We start from the raw sequence: 21,978 nt of genomic DNA on the forward strand, positions 1-21,978 counted from the left end.
AATTTATGCTACTCCCTATGCTTTTGGTTTCCAAAGTTATCTGTTTTTCTTTTTTACTGAAATTATTCAAACTTGTAATAGTGAGGATTTCATTACTTAATCATTGACTAGAGAAAGGTAAAGCACTTTTATATTGCACTGAATCTGTTTTTCAGAATTACTTCATTCTTCAACTATATTTTAGAGTGTTTCACAAAAGTATCATGATTTTATGATTTTATGATTTTTTTTATGATTTCCTACTTGTACTCTCTTCCAAGGTTCCTCTTATGAGTTTTGCAAAATCAAACATTCTTCCTTATTGGTCTTCTAAATATATATGTGTGTGTGTGTGTGTGTGTGTGTGTGTGTGTGTGTGTGTGTGTATATATATATATATTATATGCATATAATATACATATAACATATATATATATATGTAATTAGGTGAAAGACCATTTGAAGTTTTTTTCTTTATTTTTTCTTCTTTAAGGAACTGATTTTTTGTATTCATTTGCTCAGGGAGTTTGCAGTGAGGAATTTCTTCTATCTATACAGATTGATTCTCATCTTTACAATCAATTATATTTAAAATATAAAAGAATTTAGACAAATCTGTTATCTTTGGCAGGATGTTCAGGTTCAAAATGTATCAATTTTCTTTTTGTGGAAGTAAAAATAAACTTATTTTTCAAAATATTCATTTATTATTCAAATTTTGATATTAAAAAAGTTTAATGTAGCTGACATTTGGATTTTTGAATATTTATCTTCAAAGTATTCATGGAAGAAATTTTTAAAGAAATACTCAAAAATGTTATATACAAAATCATGCTTGAGGTACCTATTATAGTTTTACATATAGTATAATTTCTGCTCTATATTTCAATTTCAAAAGTAAATTATTATTTTTAAGTGATGGAATGAATTATTATTTCAATTCTGTAAGCAAATGGAAAAACTAGGAGAAACAGTATGTCTATAAATATATATGTATATGCACACACACACAAACACACACACATTCTCATTAGCTGACCAATAACTCATTGAGGGAAAGTAAGAGCAGTTAAAAATAGAAGTCAGAATTTCATTGCACAAATAATTCAGTCAAAAAGATATTCATTAGTCTTGTCAAAACCTTCCCTGTCTTCTTGCCTTCAGACTGGATTAATACCAAAATTATCCCAAAGAGATAAAAATCTATCCTCTTTGAAAGTCACTAGATTCCAGCCCTCTATCAATAATTCATAATATTTATATAAAGTTACTCTGATAAAACTTACCCTTTGGGCTGTACTGCAGATAGCAGAATAACTATCCTTTGTGCCCTGTAAATGGGCTTGCACATTTTGTTTAAGCTTGGCTTGAAGCTGGTCTGCACAATGACTGATCAGATGATCCCCCTTAATTTTCAGATCATTCAAACGGTCTTCAAACCCTGCAATCTCCTCCATCATAGCCTAGAAATAGTATAAAATAAAATAAAAAAAAAATACTGTGAAAATTTCCAAATGCTTTTTTCTTCTTTTTTTTTTCCTGGAAATTTGTCCATCCCAATTTTTTTTTTAGGTTTTTGCAAGGCAATTAGGGTTAAGTGGCCTGCCCATGACCACACAGCTAGGTAATTATATTAAGCATCTGAGGCTGGATTTGAACTCAGGTACTCCTGACTCCAGGGCCAGAGCTCTATCCACTGCACCATCTAGCCGCCCCCATCCCAATTTTTTAAAAACCATTTTATTTATTTTTCCAACTACATGCAACAGTAGGTTTTACCAATTTTTATAAGGTTTTGTGTTTTACATTTTTCTCCCTCCTCCCCCTAACAGAAAGCAAACTGATAATCGCTCTACATTTAAAATCATGCTAAACATGGATCCATACTGATCATGTGTGAGAGAGGACTCAGATCCAAATGGAAGAAGGAAAACATTAGAGAGGAAAACAATGACAATACTTAAGACTTTTAAAAATTGAAGATAATAAGCTTTGGTCTTTATTTAAACTCCACAGTTCTTTCTCTATATTTAGATGATATTTTCCATCAAAAGTCTTTTAAAACTCCAAATCCTTTTCTTCTTAATGAAAAATGACATCATATTTATCCCCCATCTATACCTAATAATCTAGATTATTAAGTTTGAGTGTAAAGTAAGTGTTTAAGAAAGTAAATTCATTTTTTCCAGACAGTAATAGTTCTCTAAAGGAAATAATGAGCCTTCTTTAGGGATTAATTGACTTCCAGAGAATCAAGACCCTAGAGAACTAGGTCCAATATATTCATTTGCTGGATCCTAATAAGACAAAAAAATTAGAGATGTTTATTCCTATATCACTGTCATCTAAAGCACCGATTCATTTATAAATTAATTTTACTTTACTGAATAGTTTTATTTCTCATATTCAATGAGTATTTTGCCAGTCTCAAATTCAAAAAAATTAAGAACCTTATATATATACAATTCATTGGAAATACAGAGGTTATGCATAATCTATTCCTTTCTCCTCAAGAAGCTTTGCAAGTTAATTAAATAGATAAGAATGATAGGAAGTAAAATAGAATAAAAGCTAAGGTCTAAAATAAATTTTAGAGGAAAAAATTCAGTCAGAGAGATTAAAGACAAACTATAAGAGATGATATCTGAATGGGAAATAAAAGTTTTAAAAAAACCATCATTAGGTCAAAGCTGAAGGGAATTCCAGTCTTGAGAAGAATCTATGTAAAGGCACAGAGGTGAGAATATATTAAAATAAAAAATTCACTAAGTGAATTGAAATATATTGAGGTTGGAAAAAAGTGAGCTTGGAATCAGATTTTGGAATTAAAGGAGGAACTCAAAAAAGACTTTAAAAATCACATAAGAATGACTCAGGAAAAACTAAAAAAAAAGAAGATCAGAACAATCCAAGAAAAACAAAAGAGTTATGAAAAGAAATTAAACCAACTGGAAAAGGAGGATCAGAATCTTAAGGAAGAAAATGACTCTGAAAATTAGAATAGAGCAAAAGAAAGTTAGTGAAGTCATAAGAGACAAAGAAATAAAACAAACCATAAAGAATGAAAAAATAGAAAATAAGGTGAAACAACAAGAAAACATACTTGGAGAATAGATTAGGAAGAGAACACATAAGCATAATAGGATTACCTCAAAATTACCTCAAAGCTGTTATATCAATGGAAATAATATAAGAAATAATTAACGAAAATTATCAAGCAGAGTTGGAGCAAGAGAGGAAAGTAGAAATTGAAAAAAAATCACTAATCACTACCTGAAAGGGATCCTAGGAGGATAAATGACAAGGATCTTGTCTAAATTCCAAAATCTCCAAGTTAAAGAAAAACTATTAAAAGCAACAAGAAAAAAATCAATTCAAATATGGCAGAACCACAACTAGAATTACACAAGACTGAGGCAGCTAGGTGTCACAATGGAGAGATGATCCCTGACCCTGGAATCAGGAGAAGCTGAGTTCAAATCCAGGATCTGACATTTAAAATTTACTCAGCTGTGTGACATTAGGAAAGTCACTTAACCCCATTGCTTTGCATAAAAACAAATAATAATAAATAATAATAATTACAAAAGACTTAGCAGTGGTTGTTTTAAAAGACTATAAGTTGGGGCAGCTAGGTGGCACAGTGGATAGAGCACTGGCCATGGAGTCAGGAGGACCTGAGTTCAAATCTTAGCTCAGGCATTCAATAATTGCCTAGCTGTGTGACCTTAGGAAAGTCACTTAATCCTATTGCCTTAAATTAAAAAAAAAGACTACATATTGGAACATAACATATTGAAGAGCCAAAAAATTGGGTTTGGGATCAAAGATATTATACCTAGCAAAGTTAAGCATAATCCTGAATAGAAAAAAAATGAACATTCAATGAATTGCCAGATTTTTAGAATTTTGTTGCAAAAGATCTGAATTTAATTGAAAATTTGAAATATAACAATCAAAATTAATATAAGGCAAACATCAAAAACAAATTATAATAGAATCAATAAGGACAAATTGTTTACTATCGATACATGGATATGTAAATCATTTGTCCAAAATTGTTATTAATAACTACAGTTAGAAGGAAATATAGGGAGTAGAGCTGAGGATGGGATTCTTAAAAGTAAAATATTCTATGATAAGTTTTTTTGGAGGGGGATTGCAAGGCAGTAGGGTTAAGTGATTTGCCCAAGGTCACACAGCTAGGTAATTGCTAAGAGGCTGAGGCCAGATTTGGACTCAGGTCCTCTTAACTTCCTGCCCTGTGCTCTAAGTACTACCTAATTTCCCCCTTAGGAAAATATTTTTAAAAGAATTCCCATCTTATACAAATGGGATGTGAGAAGAAAAATTGACACAGAGGAATTAAATGAGGAGGAAAAACTGGCAATATCACTGGGAATGGGCTAAAGAGGAAAAAATACAAATTCCTATATATAGGGTGCTAAAAGTCTTCTAAAGTCAGAAAGAAATAAAAGAAATAAGGGGAAAGAGAGGATAATGAGTTGGAGGGTAAGGGAATAGGATAAGATGGTATATAGAAAGGTGTGTGGATAAATGAGGGAGGGGGTAGATAAGAGGGTATAGATTAATGAGCAGAGGAGTATAGAAGGATGTATAAATAAAGGATTCTTTGAAGAGCAGTTAATTGAGGAATAGAAGGACAAGATAAAGTAAAGAAGAGGAATGAGGAGGGGTTGTTATTTATTGTTAAAATGAGAGATATACACAAACAAATGTATATCTATGAATATATATATAAATATGTACCTATATATCTTGTATATGTATGTGGTTTTGTGTGTATATGTTCATATATAAATGAATATGTAAATATGTGTATATATGTGTGTGTGTGTGTGTGTGTGTGTGTGTGTGTGTATGTGTGTGTGTGTGCGTGTGTCTCCCCACATAGATATAGTTATTTAGATATGTCATTCTTAATTACAGTCATCCTGGGGTGAGGTGAGAGAGAAAAAAATAAATAGTGAACAGCAGAGAACAGAAGAAAACTTACAAGAAAGCAAAGAAAAGAAGGATAATTTTGAACACAATGTGTAATATATATTAGACTTTCTTGAAATTGAAATTTATTGTTTTATATTATGAATCCTCTCATGTTTTGCTGTGCACCTTACAATGGTTTTTTTAATTGTAAGTTTTTAAAAATAGATTAAAAAAGTAAAGGGAGATGAACTAATGAAGCTGTATGAGTGGAAATAAAATAAACTCAAGTAAAGCATTTAAAACTGACAGATTAGATGAAAAAGAGGAGGGAGAAGAAGTATTAAAGATAATTGCAAGGTTTTTAACCTTATATAATTGAAAATCTGTTACTGAAAAAGGTGAATTAGACAATAGTCTTTAGAAATAAAGAAATCAATTTAGAATTATTCAATGTATTATGTAGAATTGTATTTTTCTTCTAGACCTAAAATCATTAGAATGATATTTGATAAGTTCTGATATCTATTTACATAAATTATTTTCTTTGAAGTTGATAGCAATATAGAAGGCATATGATAGGTATATGACTTAGAGATCAGAAGCTAGACTTAGGTTCAAAATCCAGCTCTATGTCACTTGTTATTCATGTTACTTAAAGTTAAATAGTAAGAACAAAAAAAAAATTAAAAAAATCTTAACTAGCTTTAGTTTTCACATTTGTAAAATGAACAAATTGGAGCATCTGCTCTCTAAAGTGATCTAAACCTATAGACCTGTGAGACTGATTTATAAAAAAAAAAAATTAACAAAAGTATCTACATAAAATCATTGAAGAAATTCTTATCATATCTGTCCACATGCCAGGTGTACCTTATGGCTGGCCAGCTGCTGTGTGATTGTTTCTAAACTGCTCAGTTCCATGAGATCTGGTGTGACCAGCCTGCCAGACATCTGTAAAAGCCACTTTTCCACTTCTTGAAGTTCATTATTATACTCTTCATGTTCTTTCACTTTTACCTCCAGGCTCCTCACATGCTCCTGTTGATTCCATGTCAAAACATCAGAGATGAGTGCAAAGAGTAGAGTATTCAAAATTATATTAAATTCATAAATGATATAAAATGGGCAGCTAAGTAGCACAGTGAATAGTGCTCTGACTTGGAGTCAGGAAGACCTGAATTCATATCCAATGTCAGAAACTTTCTAGTTGGCAAGCCTGAGGAAGACAACAGCACTCCAGTATCTTTGCAAAGAAAAGTTAATGAACAGAGTTCCATGGGGTTACTAAGGGTCAGACACAATTAAACTATAAAATGATTGCCAAGTTTCTTAGCAATAGGAAAATTGTAAGTTTATATATCTATATTTACTATATATGCATGTGTGTATATATATATATATATATACACGCATATATAGTAAGTTCAGTTATCTGCATACAAAGAAATCAAAGAAGAAAGAAAATTATGCCTTCACTGTCCTAAAAAAATATCCCCTAAGGAAAAATGAGAGTTGCTTTTCCTAGTAAATAATATGATTATGTCTAATAGTTTTCTCACTCTCTTACCTTTCCTGCATTGCAAAGGTCCTGGTAATCAGTTTGAAGTTTCTGAATTTTATCCTTTAAAGAAACATCTGGTACGAGTTCCAGAAGGGCTTCTCCTTTTTCAGTTATAGATTTTACTGCTGGCTCATGGGATAGCACCATCTGTTGGATTGACTTAATGTGCAAAAAGAACCAAGAAGGCAAAGTTAATACACATAAACACGTGTGTATATATGGTCATAGATGGTACTTAAATAATTCTGAAGAAAAAACTAATTCTATTCATGGATCATCCTGTAGAGGTCTATGAACTTTATATCTAAATCTACCAATCTTATCACTGTTTTTTCAATATAATGGATTTTCTTTGTAATTCTATGGATTTTATTTTATGCATTTTAAATGATTATTCAGAGAAGTCTATATATTTAACCAGACTTCTCCAAAATTACCATGACACAAAATATTTAGGAACCCCCTAAATCTATTCTAATTGATGACTGCTATAAAAAGTAATAAAGAAAAAAATACTGCACTATACTAGATTGTAAGCACAGAAAGGAAAGAGTCTGACATTTCCTTCAGAGTCTATCAGAGTAGTTGACATAAAGCAGGTATTTAATAAATGTTTATTAAACTCAAAAAGAACTGATGCTATCATCACAGATCCTTGCTTCATTCTTTTCAATTTTCAGAATTCCCCTAATTCCTCTGTTCATAGCAAATATCATTGCCTATTTCCATGGGTCTGAGGTATTCCACTATGAGTTCACTCAATTCTTCCCCCAAGTTCCTGAGACTTTCATCATATTTGTCCATCCTTTCTTCAATTTTTAAAGAAAAGATAGTTTGCTAAGGCTAACCCTACTTTCTGTGCCCTTGGTCCCATCCAATTCTGTCATCTCTAGAACTTGGCTCCAGTCACCTTCTCTTCACTAGCCCTTAGACATCTGTCAATATATGTACAATATAAAGTTATGAAGGACCTGCTATATACAGAACCCCTCGAAAGGTCCTACTCCAATCCCTCAGAGGTGGTCATGGACTCTCAATAACTATGCCAGTACACACTGACAGGTTCAACAATACTGGAAAAGTTTCACATATAGTCTAGAGCATAGACTTCTGAGAAGCAGCTTAACTTTCTATGGAGATGAGTTTAGCTTAGCCTTGACTATCATCTAAGGTAGAAGTTCTTAATTTTTAGTGTGTTGTGGACCCTCTTAGCAATGTGATGATGTATATGAACACTTTTCTAGAATAATGCTTTTAAATGTACAAAATAAAATTACAATTATGTTAAAATGTAGTTTTGAAAAAATAAAGTTTAAGTAGCCCAAATTGAGCATCTTGCCCAGAGGAATCTTAGAGATCATCTAATCAAGTCACCTCATTTTATAGAGGAGGAAACTAAGGCTTAGATGAGTAAATTTGCATCAGATTACACAGGCAATAAGTAGCAAAACTGAGATTCAAATCAGTCCTTTGACTTCAGATTCAATATTGTTTCCATTATACCATCTAGTCTCAGTCTATTGTAGTAGGCTTTTTCTGAGACTTCATGCTTCCCTTCTTTCTAGTAGTTCACACAGTTGATCACTTCATTTAGTCATTCTCTCCCCTGAAGTTTCTCCATTATTCCATATTATTGCCATAACTCTCTCATAATCATTTTCTAGCCATGTTGCTCCTCTCTCTCCACCTTCGCTGTCCAAAACACACATTGATTCAGAAGCTCAAATGCAGAAAAGCAAGATATATTTCCTAGAGATAATGAAATAATATTGCATTCCTTACCTTGAATTTAGACAACTGAGCTTTTTTCTCATACAATTCCATTTTAGGATCTTCAGGACTATGAAGTACTGCCTGGTATTCAGCTATCCATTGCGTCTGTACTTTATATTTATCTGTAAATTCTTTGGCTAAATGTAGACATTTTTCCAAGGTCCTATGCTCCTTTCTCACAGTGCTGGCCAGCTCCTCCAATTGCTCCACATGATCGCTGATCTCTTTCCTTAGCATTTCGGCTTCACTCCCTTCTAGGTATTGAATTGCTTTCTCACCTTTCTCTCTGGCAGATTTCAGCAAGCTGTGACCCTTCTCCACGTCATTTAGCAAAGACTGAAAAAAAAAGTAATTGGAAATACAAGTTGAACCCTAAGAGAGCAAATGTTATTTCAATAAAAGTCTGTATAAAGCAAGGTCTTTCAAGTTTCAAGACTTATGCTTGATCTACTTATGTTGATCAACAGTAGGCAATCCCTTTTCATGTATTGAGTTCATTTATTCATTTTATTTCATTTCTCTAGACTTGACCTGTAATAATTCCTAAGAGCAGATAGCATATTGCTTCTTTTTCTGTACTTTATGAGTATAGGATCATGGAATCATAGACTTAAAGGTAGAGGGATTCAGGGAGTAATCTAGTTCAACACCATCATGTTATAATTAAGAAAACTGATGCCCCAGGAGATAAAACTGCATCATAGGTTTCAAAAAAAAGACAATATAATTAATAAGCTAAAAACTTAAAAGAAATAGTCATAATTACAAGGTCTTCTACCTCCAACAATATCTTCAAAGTATTATGCTAAGATCCTAGGCAAGAAAATTCAATCCATCCTGGATTGGATGTTATCCTCCATCTTTGAAGCCTCTCCTTCTGATTGGCTCTTCCTAAAACCTCCTTAACTCTGGACTTTCTCTACCATGTGTGCCCCCCTTTTACCTTTGCTCTCCCTATTCCTCCCCAATCTCCACTTCAGCTTCTTTTATGTGTTTCCTTCCTTCCTTAGAGTGTAAAATTCTTGAGGGTAGGAACTTTTTCTCAGCTTGTATTTGTTTTTCCAGACAGCATCTGGCTAAAAAAATGCTTATAAACTGTCTGATACTATGTCATACATTAAAGGAATAAAGTTCTTAGCAATAAAATTTTGAATTTATTTGAAAATCATGAATATCATGATCATAGGAACATTAAACAAATGTGGTATAATCAGTCTCAGATTTGATGTTCAGTTGAAAGATCTGGAAAAGTGATAGACCAATTTGCTACTTTTTCCATTAGTTTGTATTTATTGTTATTGCAACTTCAGCTTGCATCATGGACCATGAGAATACAAGATAAAAACATATAGAGAAAAATTCTGGAATTCTTTTTTCTGAGGGTGCAAAATATGCATACAAATTAAATAATTCAAATACAAAAAGAAAATTGAATAAGACCTATAGTACACAGAGCAAACTGGGGAAATAAGAAAATAAAAATGTGGCTTGCCCATTTTTGATGACCTTGTAATACAATGAGAGGAAAGGGAAGATACACTCAGGAAGTTGCACATGAACAGTAAGTTGCTAGTAGGAAAGGAATATTCATAAATCCTGAAGGAACTCAAAGAAAACAAGAAATGGGGTAGCTCAATTAAGGAAGTCTTCTTGGTACAGGCACATTTAGAACCTACCTCTAATGTCTTCATTTTCTTCTGCATCATGATTTTATCCACTTTATTGGTTTCAGTAGCTATATTCTTGAAGTTTTTATGAATGGATCCATACCAATCATTGTAGGCACTGAAAGATAAATCCGATTCATCTAAACTCTGAATCTCTTCCTCCAGAAACTTGATTTGTTCCTTAAAAAAAAGGAAAATTAAATAAGAGGCGATTTTTGTTGGAAACTAAGCTATAATTTTGTTAGAAAAAGCTAGCATTTTATGACAAATATTTAATCTGTTTCCTCTTCAATGAATAGGGGGCAGCTTCCCCCTAGCAGATTACAAAAAATACTATTACAAAGATTTCAATTTCTCACGAGAACATGAAGAAGAAGGGCCTGGTATCGAGAGGTTAACTGTGTTGCTTGGCATCCCATCCTGCTGCTAACTTGAGTCTCTTCCAGTATCTCCTGAGCTCGGGATCCAACTTCCTCAACTTCATCTTTGTATGTCGCAATCTCTTCATGCCATTTCTAAATTTGTTTGACAGGGAGAGAAAGATTGGGATAATGTTAACAACTACAGAATGAAATGAATATGTCTTCTTATAAATACAAATACAAACCCCTTCAAGGTATTTAGAGTCAAATGGGAGAAATAATATGCAATAAATAAATATATAAATATATGCAAGTAAAGAAAGTCATATACAGAATAAATAGGAAATGATAGAGGAAAGATACTATAATTAAGAAGTTGGGATTTTAATTGCGACTTAAGAAAGTTATTCTAAGACATAATTTTGAAAATAATTCAAATTATCAAAAGAAAATTTCATCAAAACAATGAAACAATGATAAGGTGCTCTGTATTTACTTTTATCTTTTATATTTAAAGTAAGAAGAATCTATATTACATGAACAACAGAATTATTTCCCAAATATCACTAATGCATCTATGTATTGATTTTTTGAAAATTTTTTCAATGGGGTAATGAGAGGGATAGATGAATAAAAATGTTTATTACTTGGATAATAAAAATAACAAAATATTTAAATATAGATTTACAAAATGCATGCTGTTTAAAAATTATTAAATATTTTATTGAAGCTAGAGTAACATTATTCTGTCAGGTAGAGACAATTTAGAGAAAATTAAATGACTTTTTACTACCTTCATTTGATGTAGCTGCATTTCCTTCACTGCTCGATTAGATTGCCGTCCAATCCTGACATTAACTTTTTCTTCCAAAGTCTTCAGCCAGTCATCAACTTGTTGAAACTTTTGCTCCATCAGTCTCAATTTGTTCACTATAGTGTTGATTTGGGTTCGAGTCTCTGACAGCTTTTGTTGATATGTCTGCCAGTCCTGTCTTAAAGTCTCTAAAACACGATCCTCAACTTGGGGTATACCCCAGGGTATCACTTCTTCTCTGGTATGTAGTACTGTATTCAGCAATGCCTGCCCCTCTGCACAGTGTATCTGTAACTCCTGCAAGGGAACGTTGATGGCTATTACAACTCATTCATTTTTTATGTGAGCAACAAGCAATCATGCCTCACACATGACAACTGCTTCAGGTTGATCTTCTCATTAGATATTCATTCAATTCACCATGGCAATGTAAAAGGATAGCTGATAAGATTAGTGCTGCCCAGTCATTCAGAGAAAAAAGTTCTAAAGCAAATAAGTAATAAATGTAGATTTTTCCTTTTCAATTGCAAAATATTGTTTTAGTTCAAAGAAAATGCATATGAAGAAATAGATATAAATATTTTATATTAAAAAATAGAGAAAAATTCAATACTACTTTTATTAAACAAAATATACACATACACAGAACATATTACTTTCTCTTCAAAGATGAAAATTCTACTCCAGGTCTTAACACAAGCTTTAAGTGAAGAATATCTCTCATTAAATCACTTATTCTTTGTAAGAATCATAAAACTGTTATTAGATTCCTTCCTTCCTTCTTTCTTCCTTCCTACCTCCTCTCCTTCCTCTCCCTCTGGCCACATGGAGATTCATACTCATACCTGTGGATCCTCTGCCCAAAGTAATGTAAATTTTGATTGCTGAAACCTTGCAGGTTATCTTGGGGTTTTCAGGTTAGATTTTTTTTTCTCTTCCTTATTTATTTTTTCAATAAAAACAATTTTCTATAATTCTATAATTTATATAAATATAATTTCTATAATATAATTTTCTATAATTTCTATAATTTTTTCTATAAATCTATATTTTAAAAAAACCGGGACAATTTATTCTTTGCCCCATGCAGTTTCATTTAGAATTTCTGGAAATATAGCACTGGAAAACCAGGTTTTGATTAAACCCATTGGGATTTAAATGGCACTACCTGACCATGCTTTAAATCCAAATCATTCTGACTCTCATTGATTGGCCAATAATAGGTCCCAGTCCCAGTCTCATTTAGTCTTTGTTAGGGTCTTGATTGCTCAGAGTGAGTGTAAATAGCAATTGTTTTTGTTCTGCACAGAAATCCAGAGGCTCTTCCACTCCCTATTTGATTTCTTTTTTTTTAAGTAGGCAAATTACTTCATCTTTTGCCTAATTTCTTACCTAGCCTTAAATCACTGAATGTCTTGCTTCAGACAAATTAAGGTCTGAGAAAGACCTTAGTTTAAAAAAGTCATGGTATTCCCCTATATCGGGGGTCATCTCCAGTCATCCATTAGACACAGATAATCCTTGAGGAGAGAGTGAGCACAGCTCCACCTCACTTAAATCCAATTTACTTGCAAGTGAAATCATCATACCCCTGATGTCATTTGCCCTTTTTCAGAAAGAACAAACAAGAATCATTTTTTTAAACTATAATATTAGATGGGCCATTGTCTATGCTTCTAGTACACACACACACACACACACACACACACACAAAACACGAGAGGGAGAGAGAGAGAGAGATCATTTGGTTTCCTAAGAACTAATTGATTGTTACCACTTTAAGGAATATGACAGCCAAGGAGAGTGGGTAGAAGGTTATGATACACAAACTAAACAGAGGTATGAAAATTAAGTTATTTGACCTATATGTACACTAACCTCATTATGAATCAGACTACTAATTATGAAATAGAGTTAAAAACTCCAAGATTGAATATTGGCTCAAAAGGCTCAAATCCAGTCTCTAATATCCTTGGCCACTTTAGGCCTCAGTTTTTCATTTGTAAATTGAAAGTGTTGGACTAGATGATTCCTGAAGTTTATTCAACTCCAGATCTATGAACCTGCAAGCTTCCTGATGATTGATTTTAAACTTTGTGAAACATTTTATAAATATAATCTGATTACACAGAAGACTCATACTAAAATATCATGAGAACATCATCTGAGAAAAAATTTGGAAGGTACATGATATAGTGAACAATGTCAAAGTGTAATAATAAGAATTATTACTATAAGTTTTTACAACTATATTCCAGGTCAAAGGTTGCTTATCTTAGTTATTATGAGGAATGGAATGTGACCTCCTTTAGATTTTTAAAAGAAGACTAGTCTTTAATCAGGGGAAAAAATGTATCCTCCTTTAGATTTGGAAAGGAGTACTTTGCTCTGCCCTCCTGGTACTTAAATTCATGAAAAAAAAAATGTTACCTCCCTCAGGCAAGATAGGATTGTAGAAGGATAGCTCTCTTTGATATCGAATTATAGAATTTTCTCCAAGGAAGTTTAAAGTTTTGTCTACTCTGGTTATGTTTATTCTGTTTCCCTCCCCTTGTTACTGTAAAAATTTTCTGATCTCCCTCAGTTTGGGGAATCACCTTGAACAGATGTCTCCAACTGTAGGTCTCATGATAAATCCCAGAGAATAAAACTTCATGTTTAATCTATATTTTCTGTTGTTTGTTTTAGTTTGATTTTCTTAAGGTTCTTATAGTTTTTAGGATTTACAACACAAAATTACATCACAAAATAATGAAATTGATGGTATTGTAATAGATAGGAAATCATTCTTCCTTGTTCAGTTCTTTTCAGTTGTCTGACTCTTTGTGATACTAATTAAGGTTTTGTCCCAAAGATAGTTGTTTGCCATTTCCTTCTCCAGTTCATGTTAAAGATATGGAAACTTATCTTTATGAGGCAAACAAGTTTAAATGACTTGCCCATGATTACACTGCTAATAAGTTTCTAAGGCTAGATTTTAACACGTGAAGATGAGGTTTCTTGACTTTATATGATGAACTAATAAGTCACAGTAATGTGACTCATTACTGAAGTCCATTCCTAGATCATGTAAGACCAACTTGCTATTGCAAAAATCAAAATTACTACAAAACTACAAAAATGAATAAAAGGTTTGCTGTACAGTTAACATAATTTCACATATAAGAGAATAATCCATTTGATAAAATGGAACTTGGAAAGAAAGACATTGGACACTCAATATAACAATTTTGTATAGAAGTTTGACCTATTGGATTAACATATATATATATATATATATATTATACATATACACACATATCTATCAATTGCATAACATGAAGATCAAAAGAGACTAGAAACCACTGTAGTCATCTAACAGTTAAACTCTATTCTGAAAAGAAAAATCTAGCTGACCAGGAAAACAACAGTAAACAACTGTAAAATTTTAGGGAGAAACTGAGGGAGATTATTATATAAGCCTCATAAAGTATAAAGTATAAAAAAAGAGTACGAGTTACAATTTAAAATTTTACAAGAAACTGAGGCTGTTTTACTTATTGGAAAAGAAGGCTAAGGGAAAAGGGCATTATTGCTATGATCAAATATTTGAAGGGCGGTCATATAAAAGACAGATTAAGCTTGTTTTGTTTGGGCCAAATGGACATAATCCGTAAGCAAGGAAAATAATTTAAATTTGATGTCAAGAAAAACAAAACCAGAAACTTCAACAGCAGAGATACCCAAAAGTACAGTGGGCCACTTCAGGAAGTTATGTATCTCACTTTCTATCAAGGTCTTCAAGCATAGGCTGGTTGACCCCCTATAAGATACACTATAATGGGGAATCCTTTTGGTCATATGCTCCAAAATTATATGATATAATTAAGCAAAATCATTTTAAGTTCAAAGATGAAAGAGGGCAAAAGACAATAGATGGAAATAATCTGCAAAAGTAATTAATGCAAACTGTTTTCACTAGCAAGGGATGTGGAGCATGTTAAGAGGAAACAGGAAATAGGTCCAGGAGAAAAGAAATATGGTGAAGGCAGCTGGATATCAACTATATATAAGAAAGTATTAATGCTAGAAGCAACACAATTTTGAGATTTTGATACATTCTCAAGGTATCTTTAAGAGAAAAAGTCACTGAAGACGTGAAAAAAGATTTTATTCTACCAAACAGGTGAATAAAATAATGTCAATAACAATATGCCCATTTTCTCATAAAAATGTGTTAAGTATCAGAAATATTAAAACTTTTGCAAGTTGATTCATCTTTACATAGCTGAATAAAGTTTAATTTCACTGTTTTTCATTTGCTCTTTATAATAAAAAAAATGACTCAGTAGACCAGAATACTGACATAAAGATTTTCCTCCCTGAGGGAGGAGAATATATACATATACATATCTATCTATCTATCTATCTATCTATCTATCTATCTATCTATCTATCTATCTATCTATCTATCTATATCATAGCAAAACAACAAAGATAAACTATTTGGGCAATAGATATAAAACACGGCAGCTATGAATAGAGTGCCATGTCTGGAGTCAGAAAGATTTATTTTCATTAATTCAAATCAAGCTTCAGAGACTAGCTGTGTGACCCTGGAAAGTCATTTAACCCTGTTTGCTTCAGTTTCCTCATATGTAAAATGAGCTGGAGAAGGAAATAGCAAACTACTCTATTATTTTGACACCAAAGTCATGAGGTGTTGGGTCATTAGGAATTGGACATGACTGAAATGACTGGACAACAATAAATCATAAAAGATGGAGATGTTTGCTTGGACAAAGTGTCCACCAATGTCAAGGAGGATAACTTAATCAAAGCATAAACTCTTATTTTCCCCAGAGAATAAATGAACTGATATAGGAAGTGAGCTCCTCTAGTTTGTGGATAGCATTGTGCTAGTTCCAAGAAGTCCTGGCGTACTGCAGAGCCTCCAAAATCAAATGTGCAATCTTTTTAAAGTATTTGATTTAATTTCACATAGGAAATATGAAGTGGATGAAAAATGTCTATTATCTAAATTATGAAATAGACTTGGATGATGGTCTATAGTCTGTCCATCAGTAGGATGACAGTATTAGAGACCAAGGCCACAAGAGATCTTAGAAGTCACTGAATCCAAACCTCTCATTTTATAAAAGAGGACACAGGTACAGAAATCCTCCAATTCCTTCACAAACTACTTTTTATTTAATTACTTTGTATATATATATTTGAATATATGGTTATGTTATATATATGTACCTATTTCTCCTGTTAAAATGTAAACTTATTTTGAAGAGGGATTATATAATTCTTTGTACTGTACATATATCCTGGGAATCTATCAGAACCTGGTACATAGTAGCTGCTTAATTCATAGTTGATTGATTGCTAAATGACTGGCCAAGGTCATTCAGTAAGTATCTGAGGCAAGATTTGAATTTAGGGTTTTCTGACATTGAGTTCAAGTCCTCTTACCTACTCCAAATTATTTGGTTAAAAATGGAAACTGAGGGGGCAGCTAGGTAGTGCAGTGGATAGATCACTGGCCGTGAAGTCAGGAGGACCTGATTTCAAATCCGGACTCAGACACTTAATAGTTGCCTAACTGTATGATCTTGGACAAGTCACTTAACCTCATTGTCTTAAATAAAAATTTAAATTAAAAAAATGGAAAATGATTTGGGTCCAGAACTAAGTGGGATGACCCTTGGTAAATTACAGAATTCTTTTAATAACTTCAATCTTCTCCATGAAACAAAGATCTATCATTTAAATACCAGTATTCTCTTAGAGATGTTAACAGATTAGGAGTAACTGCCCACTGCAATCTCTGGAGAATTTATGTTAAGATTCCTCTAATAGTAATGAAGCGGCATGTGATATGTAATAGATGTGTGTGTGTGTGTGTGTGTGTGTGTGTGTAAATAGCCTGTAATACTTATTAACAAGAACTTATGCAGAAGAAGTAGTGTGAAGGATGTAAGAAAATGTTATTGTTAGAAGGTAAACTGACCAGTTTATATTTCCCATTAGTATTCTCACTGTCAAGAGAATGTTGACTGAACTTGTGGAAGAATGTTGGGAGGCCTTGGATGATAGTCACATAGGTAGGAGGCATAGGTGGGCTGCTATTTGTAGTAGTGAAGAAAATACCCACATCAATGTTATCTAATGAAGTTTTGAAATAATACAGAAATACACAGAGAGTGTGTGCTGTTTTAAAAACACTGGACATTTTTCTCATTCTATGTAAAATAACTCAGTATAACCTGAAAAGATCATGTGAATATTTCAGCATTCATTATATATATTTAATGTGGTGTCCACTTTGTGAGGAATGTAGGATGTTTGGCTTCCCCTGGAGATTGTTAGTCAAAATAATATATACATTATAAAAGACTGGGGTCTGTCTGTGTCTATTGTGCCTATATGCAGATATGTGAAAGTAAAACAAAAGGGGAGATAAAGGAATTGACCCCAACCAATCAATGAAGTCCCTCACCCAACAATAAGTTGTTTTTCCCAGGGGGAAGTCAAAAACTAGCTTGAACTAGTCAAGAGTTGACCTAGGATTCCTGATCTCTGCAGGAGTGCTTGCTTAATGAGGTTCATACATATATACCCCCAGTGACAACTGAGGTTCATCATATTGATTAGATTGTAACCCTGATAGTAAGAACAATGGATGGTTGGGAGGGGGAACCTTTCAAATTGTATTTAAGACTGGAAATTGTCACAATTACAGGCTTCTCGCCCCCATCCCCCCATAGGAGGTAGCCTTTTGCTGCAGAAAAAAATAAGTCATTTGATCACTCCACTTTATAATTATGATCCATTTATAACAACTTTGCATTGAATATGCAATACATTCTCTAGTCCCTCAGCCTCCTCTTCTCTTTGATTGGAGGACTGGGGAATGGAATGCCCTCCAAAGCATTCCTTTACAGAAAACAGGATCTGGACCTCACAACTTACTCTCCTCTTTCTATCTGCTGTTGCATCTGTGTCCGCCCTCTCACAACCATTCCAACTTCCTTTTGTATCTTGTCTTCATTCATTAGATTGTAAGTTCCTAGAGAGCAGGACTATATTTTCTTTTCTTATTTGTCTGAAGTGCTTAACATATAGTAGGCATTTAATAAATGTCTGTTGCATTGAATTAAATATAGAATTATCTATTAAATAATTCATCCCAATGTAATATTAATTTCCTGATTAAGAAACTAAAAATAAATCTTTGTAGCCCTAGAACTTAAAACGGTTTCTTAGATGAAACTGAAGTTTAAAAGATAGCTGAGGAAGGAAAGAATAGTTATAAATATTTCTAAAAGCCTGTAAATTTCAAAGGAATTCATTCTCCATCAGCAATGACTGCAATCTATCTATACTTGGGAGATAATCCTTATGAGATGCTGTGGCTAGTATTTTGATGATGAAAGTTTTAATGTTTACTATAAACCATTACAGTATTCATGATCATAGAAGGATAATGAAACTTGAGCACAGTTGAACATCATCTTATAATATTCTCTAGAAATATTTGGCAAGAAGATGGTGCTAAATTATTTAGAAGCCACAATTCATAATAATAGCCCTAAAAAACAAACACAGAGCAGTTGGTTATACTCAGAATGAGGTTCAAATTTCAAATTCAAACATACTAAATTTTAGACTGTTTCCTTTGTAACAGCTTTTTAACTTTTAGAAACTTTTCTAGCAGACTTGATCAATGCACAAAAAAGTATAAGTTATTTACCAAACATTATATATGTTTTATAATACTAGCAGAATACTTATCAACTGCTTTCTTTCCCCACTAGCAACCACAAAATATAAGACCATTGCCATTGAATAAATAAATGAAATTTAAATCTATGTGCGTGTGATGTGTGCTTATATTCTGAATGATTTTAAATTTGATACTTGAGTGACTACTGAGTATTTTCAAGTAGTTTGGCCTGAAAACAAGAAATATCTGGAAGTCATGAGTTAATTATTAGATGAATTTCTAAGAACAGAAACCTAGAATGCTCCTCTTCCCCCCCCAAAAAAAATGCCTATCATTAAGACTAATAGGGATTATTAAGAAAAGGAAAAGCTAGTTTTATTAAAAGTAATTTCTAACACCTAGCTGCATTAATAACAATACTTTTTTATCTTAGATCATTAGATCTAAAAAATTAGACTAAAAATTATAACTTTTATTATGTTTTGCTTGACAACAATAACACCACCTTGTATTTATATATACATGAATTTTTAAAACTATATAAGTTAAGTAGTATGGCCTGGTAAAGTGAGATCAACATACATCTTGAACATATGATAACCTGGGTTCAAATACTATCTCTGAAATACACTGGTTTTGAGACCCTGGACAGTTTATTTAACTATGAAGAGCTTTTAGGCACATGTTTAGGACTGTAAGTTTCAGAGAAGGTGTCACTTGGTAGGGAGCTTCCTTACCAGGAGGGAGCTTATTTTGTAGAAGAAATCACAAGCTGAATCAAACAAAAATTATGATAGACCTTCATTTCACAGTTGAGGAAACTAAGATATAGAGAAAGTAGATTTATATATATATATAAATTATATATATTATATAAATATATATTATACATATATAATATATATTTATATATTATATAAATTATATAAAATATAAAAAATATATTATATATAAATTATATATATATAAATAAATATATATATATATAAATAGATATAGATTATATATATATAAAAACAATACATACTCTCTTTCTAGGTTGCTTCTTTAGGCAACATTAAATATTGGACAGAATGTGGGAGCTTAAAATCAGGGAAGTCTGATCTTATATTTTGACTGTGACCCACTATTTATTTATTCATTCATTCATTCATTCATTCATTCATTCACTTATTTATTTATTTATCTGTTTGTTTGTTTGTTTGTTTATTCACACATACTAAAATAGTCTTGTTGAAAAAGTAAACATAATCCCTCTCCCCCCACAAAGACAGGGAAATCCCATGAAAAATAAATCAAGGAAAAAAAAAAGAAAAAACATTGTACTTATGTCTTGGTTCTGTTTTGGATGGATTGAATTCTTTATCATAAATCTGTCTGACATACTATTTGTGTGACCATGGACAAGTTTCTTAATCTCTCTGTGCCTCAGTTTCCTCACATATAAAATCTGGATAATAATACTCATTATATCTACCTCAGGGAGAATTTTATGAAGTTTATTTGAATTTATATTTATAAACTTTGGAGCACTACACATATACAATTATTTTTAAATTGTGAAATAGATTTGTATTTCATTTGTTATGTTTACAGTTAAAAACACATATCACATGCCTTCTACTTACAATAATCCCCAAAATTGCTTTGAAGTGTCAATTGTGTTTAAATTAGACTGAATTTACCTGTAAGTCATGTAATGTTGTTTCATGAGTCTTGGCATCACCTTCAAGAAGTGAAAAATGATCTAATTTTTCTTGTTCTCTTTGCAACCAAACTTCAAAAGCTTTGAGATCTCTCTGGTACTCTTGATGAAGACGAACAAGCTTCTCACCCTTGGCTACTGCTTCCTATTGGTAAAAATAAATATCAGCTTTTTTGTTATACATTTTAAAATGCAGCCTTAGTTCCTAGTAAAATGCACTGTCCTATTAACTGATCATCATAACTCTTCCATTTCTTCTTTCTAACCATTCATAACTCTTTAAGCATATGTGGAGCTGACTCTTCCTGCCACTCCATCCCTCATTTCCTTGTCTTCTTACTTCATGATGCCCAATTCTGAGATGCATTCCTTCCTTATCTCCTAGAATTTCTGCTTTCAGTTAGGACTCAATTCAAGTGTCATCCTATCTATGACCTTTTCTGGTTTCTCCTAGCTGTTCCTTTTCCCCTAAAATGACATTTTATATGTTTTGTAAATACCAACCTAAAAGGTATCCTAGAAGTCTTAGAAGAAATTGCACTGAGGTTAAAGGTTAAAGTCACACAGAGACTTTTTTTTTTGAAACTAAGTATATGTATGTTGTCTCCACCAAAAGGGCAAGATCACATTGACAAGCTAAGTTACAGAACAAGCATCCTCTTTTCGTGATATCACACTTCCATACCAGGATGTCCACAAATCAAATAAATGCTTCCTTAAGTGCCTAGTAACTTAAACAAAAAGTCTTCTGGCAAGGTGATAAGGCAAGATGGGACTAGTCTAGATTTAATCATGAATAAGAATGGCTCTAAATTGAGTCAAATCCAATTTTGAAGCCCATTTGGGAGTTCAAAATTTTCTCCCAAAGTAATTTTTTTTCCTAATCAGCTAAATTCTCTTCAAAGGCTCAGATTTATCTGAATTATCTCATTTCATGATTTCAAAATGAAAATTATTAACATTTCAGACCAAAGGAATGTCATTTCATACAAGAAAAAATTAAGTCTTCATGGGCTTCAAATAAGCAAGAAATTGTAAACATTTGTTTGTATGGGTCACTCATTGCTCACAAGAACCTTCATTTACAAAAGAGATGTATCAATTCTTTTTTTTTAATTTTTTTTTACAAATGTATAGGTGATATCTTTCTGTTTTGTTTTGTTTTTAATTTTTTAAATTTTATTTATTTTTTCCAATTACATACAAAAATGATTTTCTACATTAACACTTTTTACAAGCTTTTGAGTTCTACAATTTTCTATTACTCTCCCTTCCCTCCTCCCTCCCCATGGCAGTGAACCATCTTATATAGGCTGAACAGGTGTAGGCTTGTTTAACAAAATTTCCATATTAATTATGTTATGAAAGAGGAATTAGAACTTGTGGGGGGGAGCCATGAGAAAGAAAGAAAAAACATAAAAGACGATTTTAAAAGTGAATATAGCATGCTTTGCTC

At 32.3% G+C, this 21,978-nt stretch overlaps 1 protein-coding gene across 11 annotated transcripts in view; it reads right to left on the reverse strand.

Moving 5' to 3' along the window:
• Positions 1–21,978, reverse strand: part of SYNE1 (spectrin repeat containing nuclear envelope protein 1) — a 598,518-nt gene that overhangs the window by 229,364 nt on the left and 347,176 nt on the right. For all 11 annotated transcript variants that reach the window (XM_074187858.1, XM_074187854.1, XM_074187849.1 and 8 more), the window contains 8 exons: positions 20,503–20,667; positions 11,083–11,400; positions 10,287–10,442; positions 9,937–10,107; positions 8,270–8,596; positions 6,494–6,646; positions 5,797–5,964; positions 1,266–1,442 (listed from right to left, as the gene is read on the reverse strand). In XM_074187858.1, the coding sequence (XP_074043959.1) occupies positions 1,266–1,442; positions 5,797–5,964; positions 6,494–6,646; positions 8,270–8,596; positions 9,937–10,107; positions 10,287–10,442; positions 11,083–11,400; positions 20,503–20,667 (1,635 nt within the window). The remainder of the gene's footprint in view (positions 1–1,265; positions 1,443–5,796; positions 5,965–6,493; positions 6,647–8,269; positions 8,597–9,936; positions 10,108–10,286; positions 10,443–11,082; positions 11,401–20,502; positions 20,668–21,978) is intronic.

The sequence above is a fragment of the Macrotis lagotis genome, chromosome 5, assembly GCF_037893015.1.
Source record: "Macrotis lagotis isolate mMagLag1 chromosome 5, bilby.v1.9.chrom.fasta, whole genome shotgun sequence".
Lineage (NCBI taxonomy): Eukaryota > Metazoa > Chordata > Mammalia > Peramelemorphia > Peramelidae > Macrotis > Macrotis lagotis.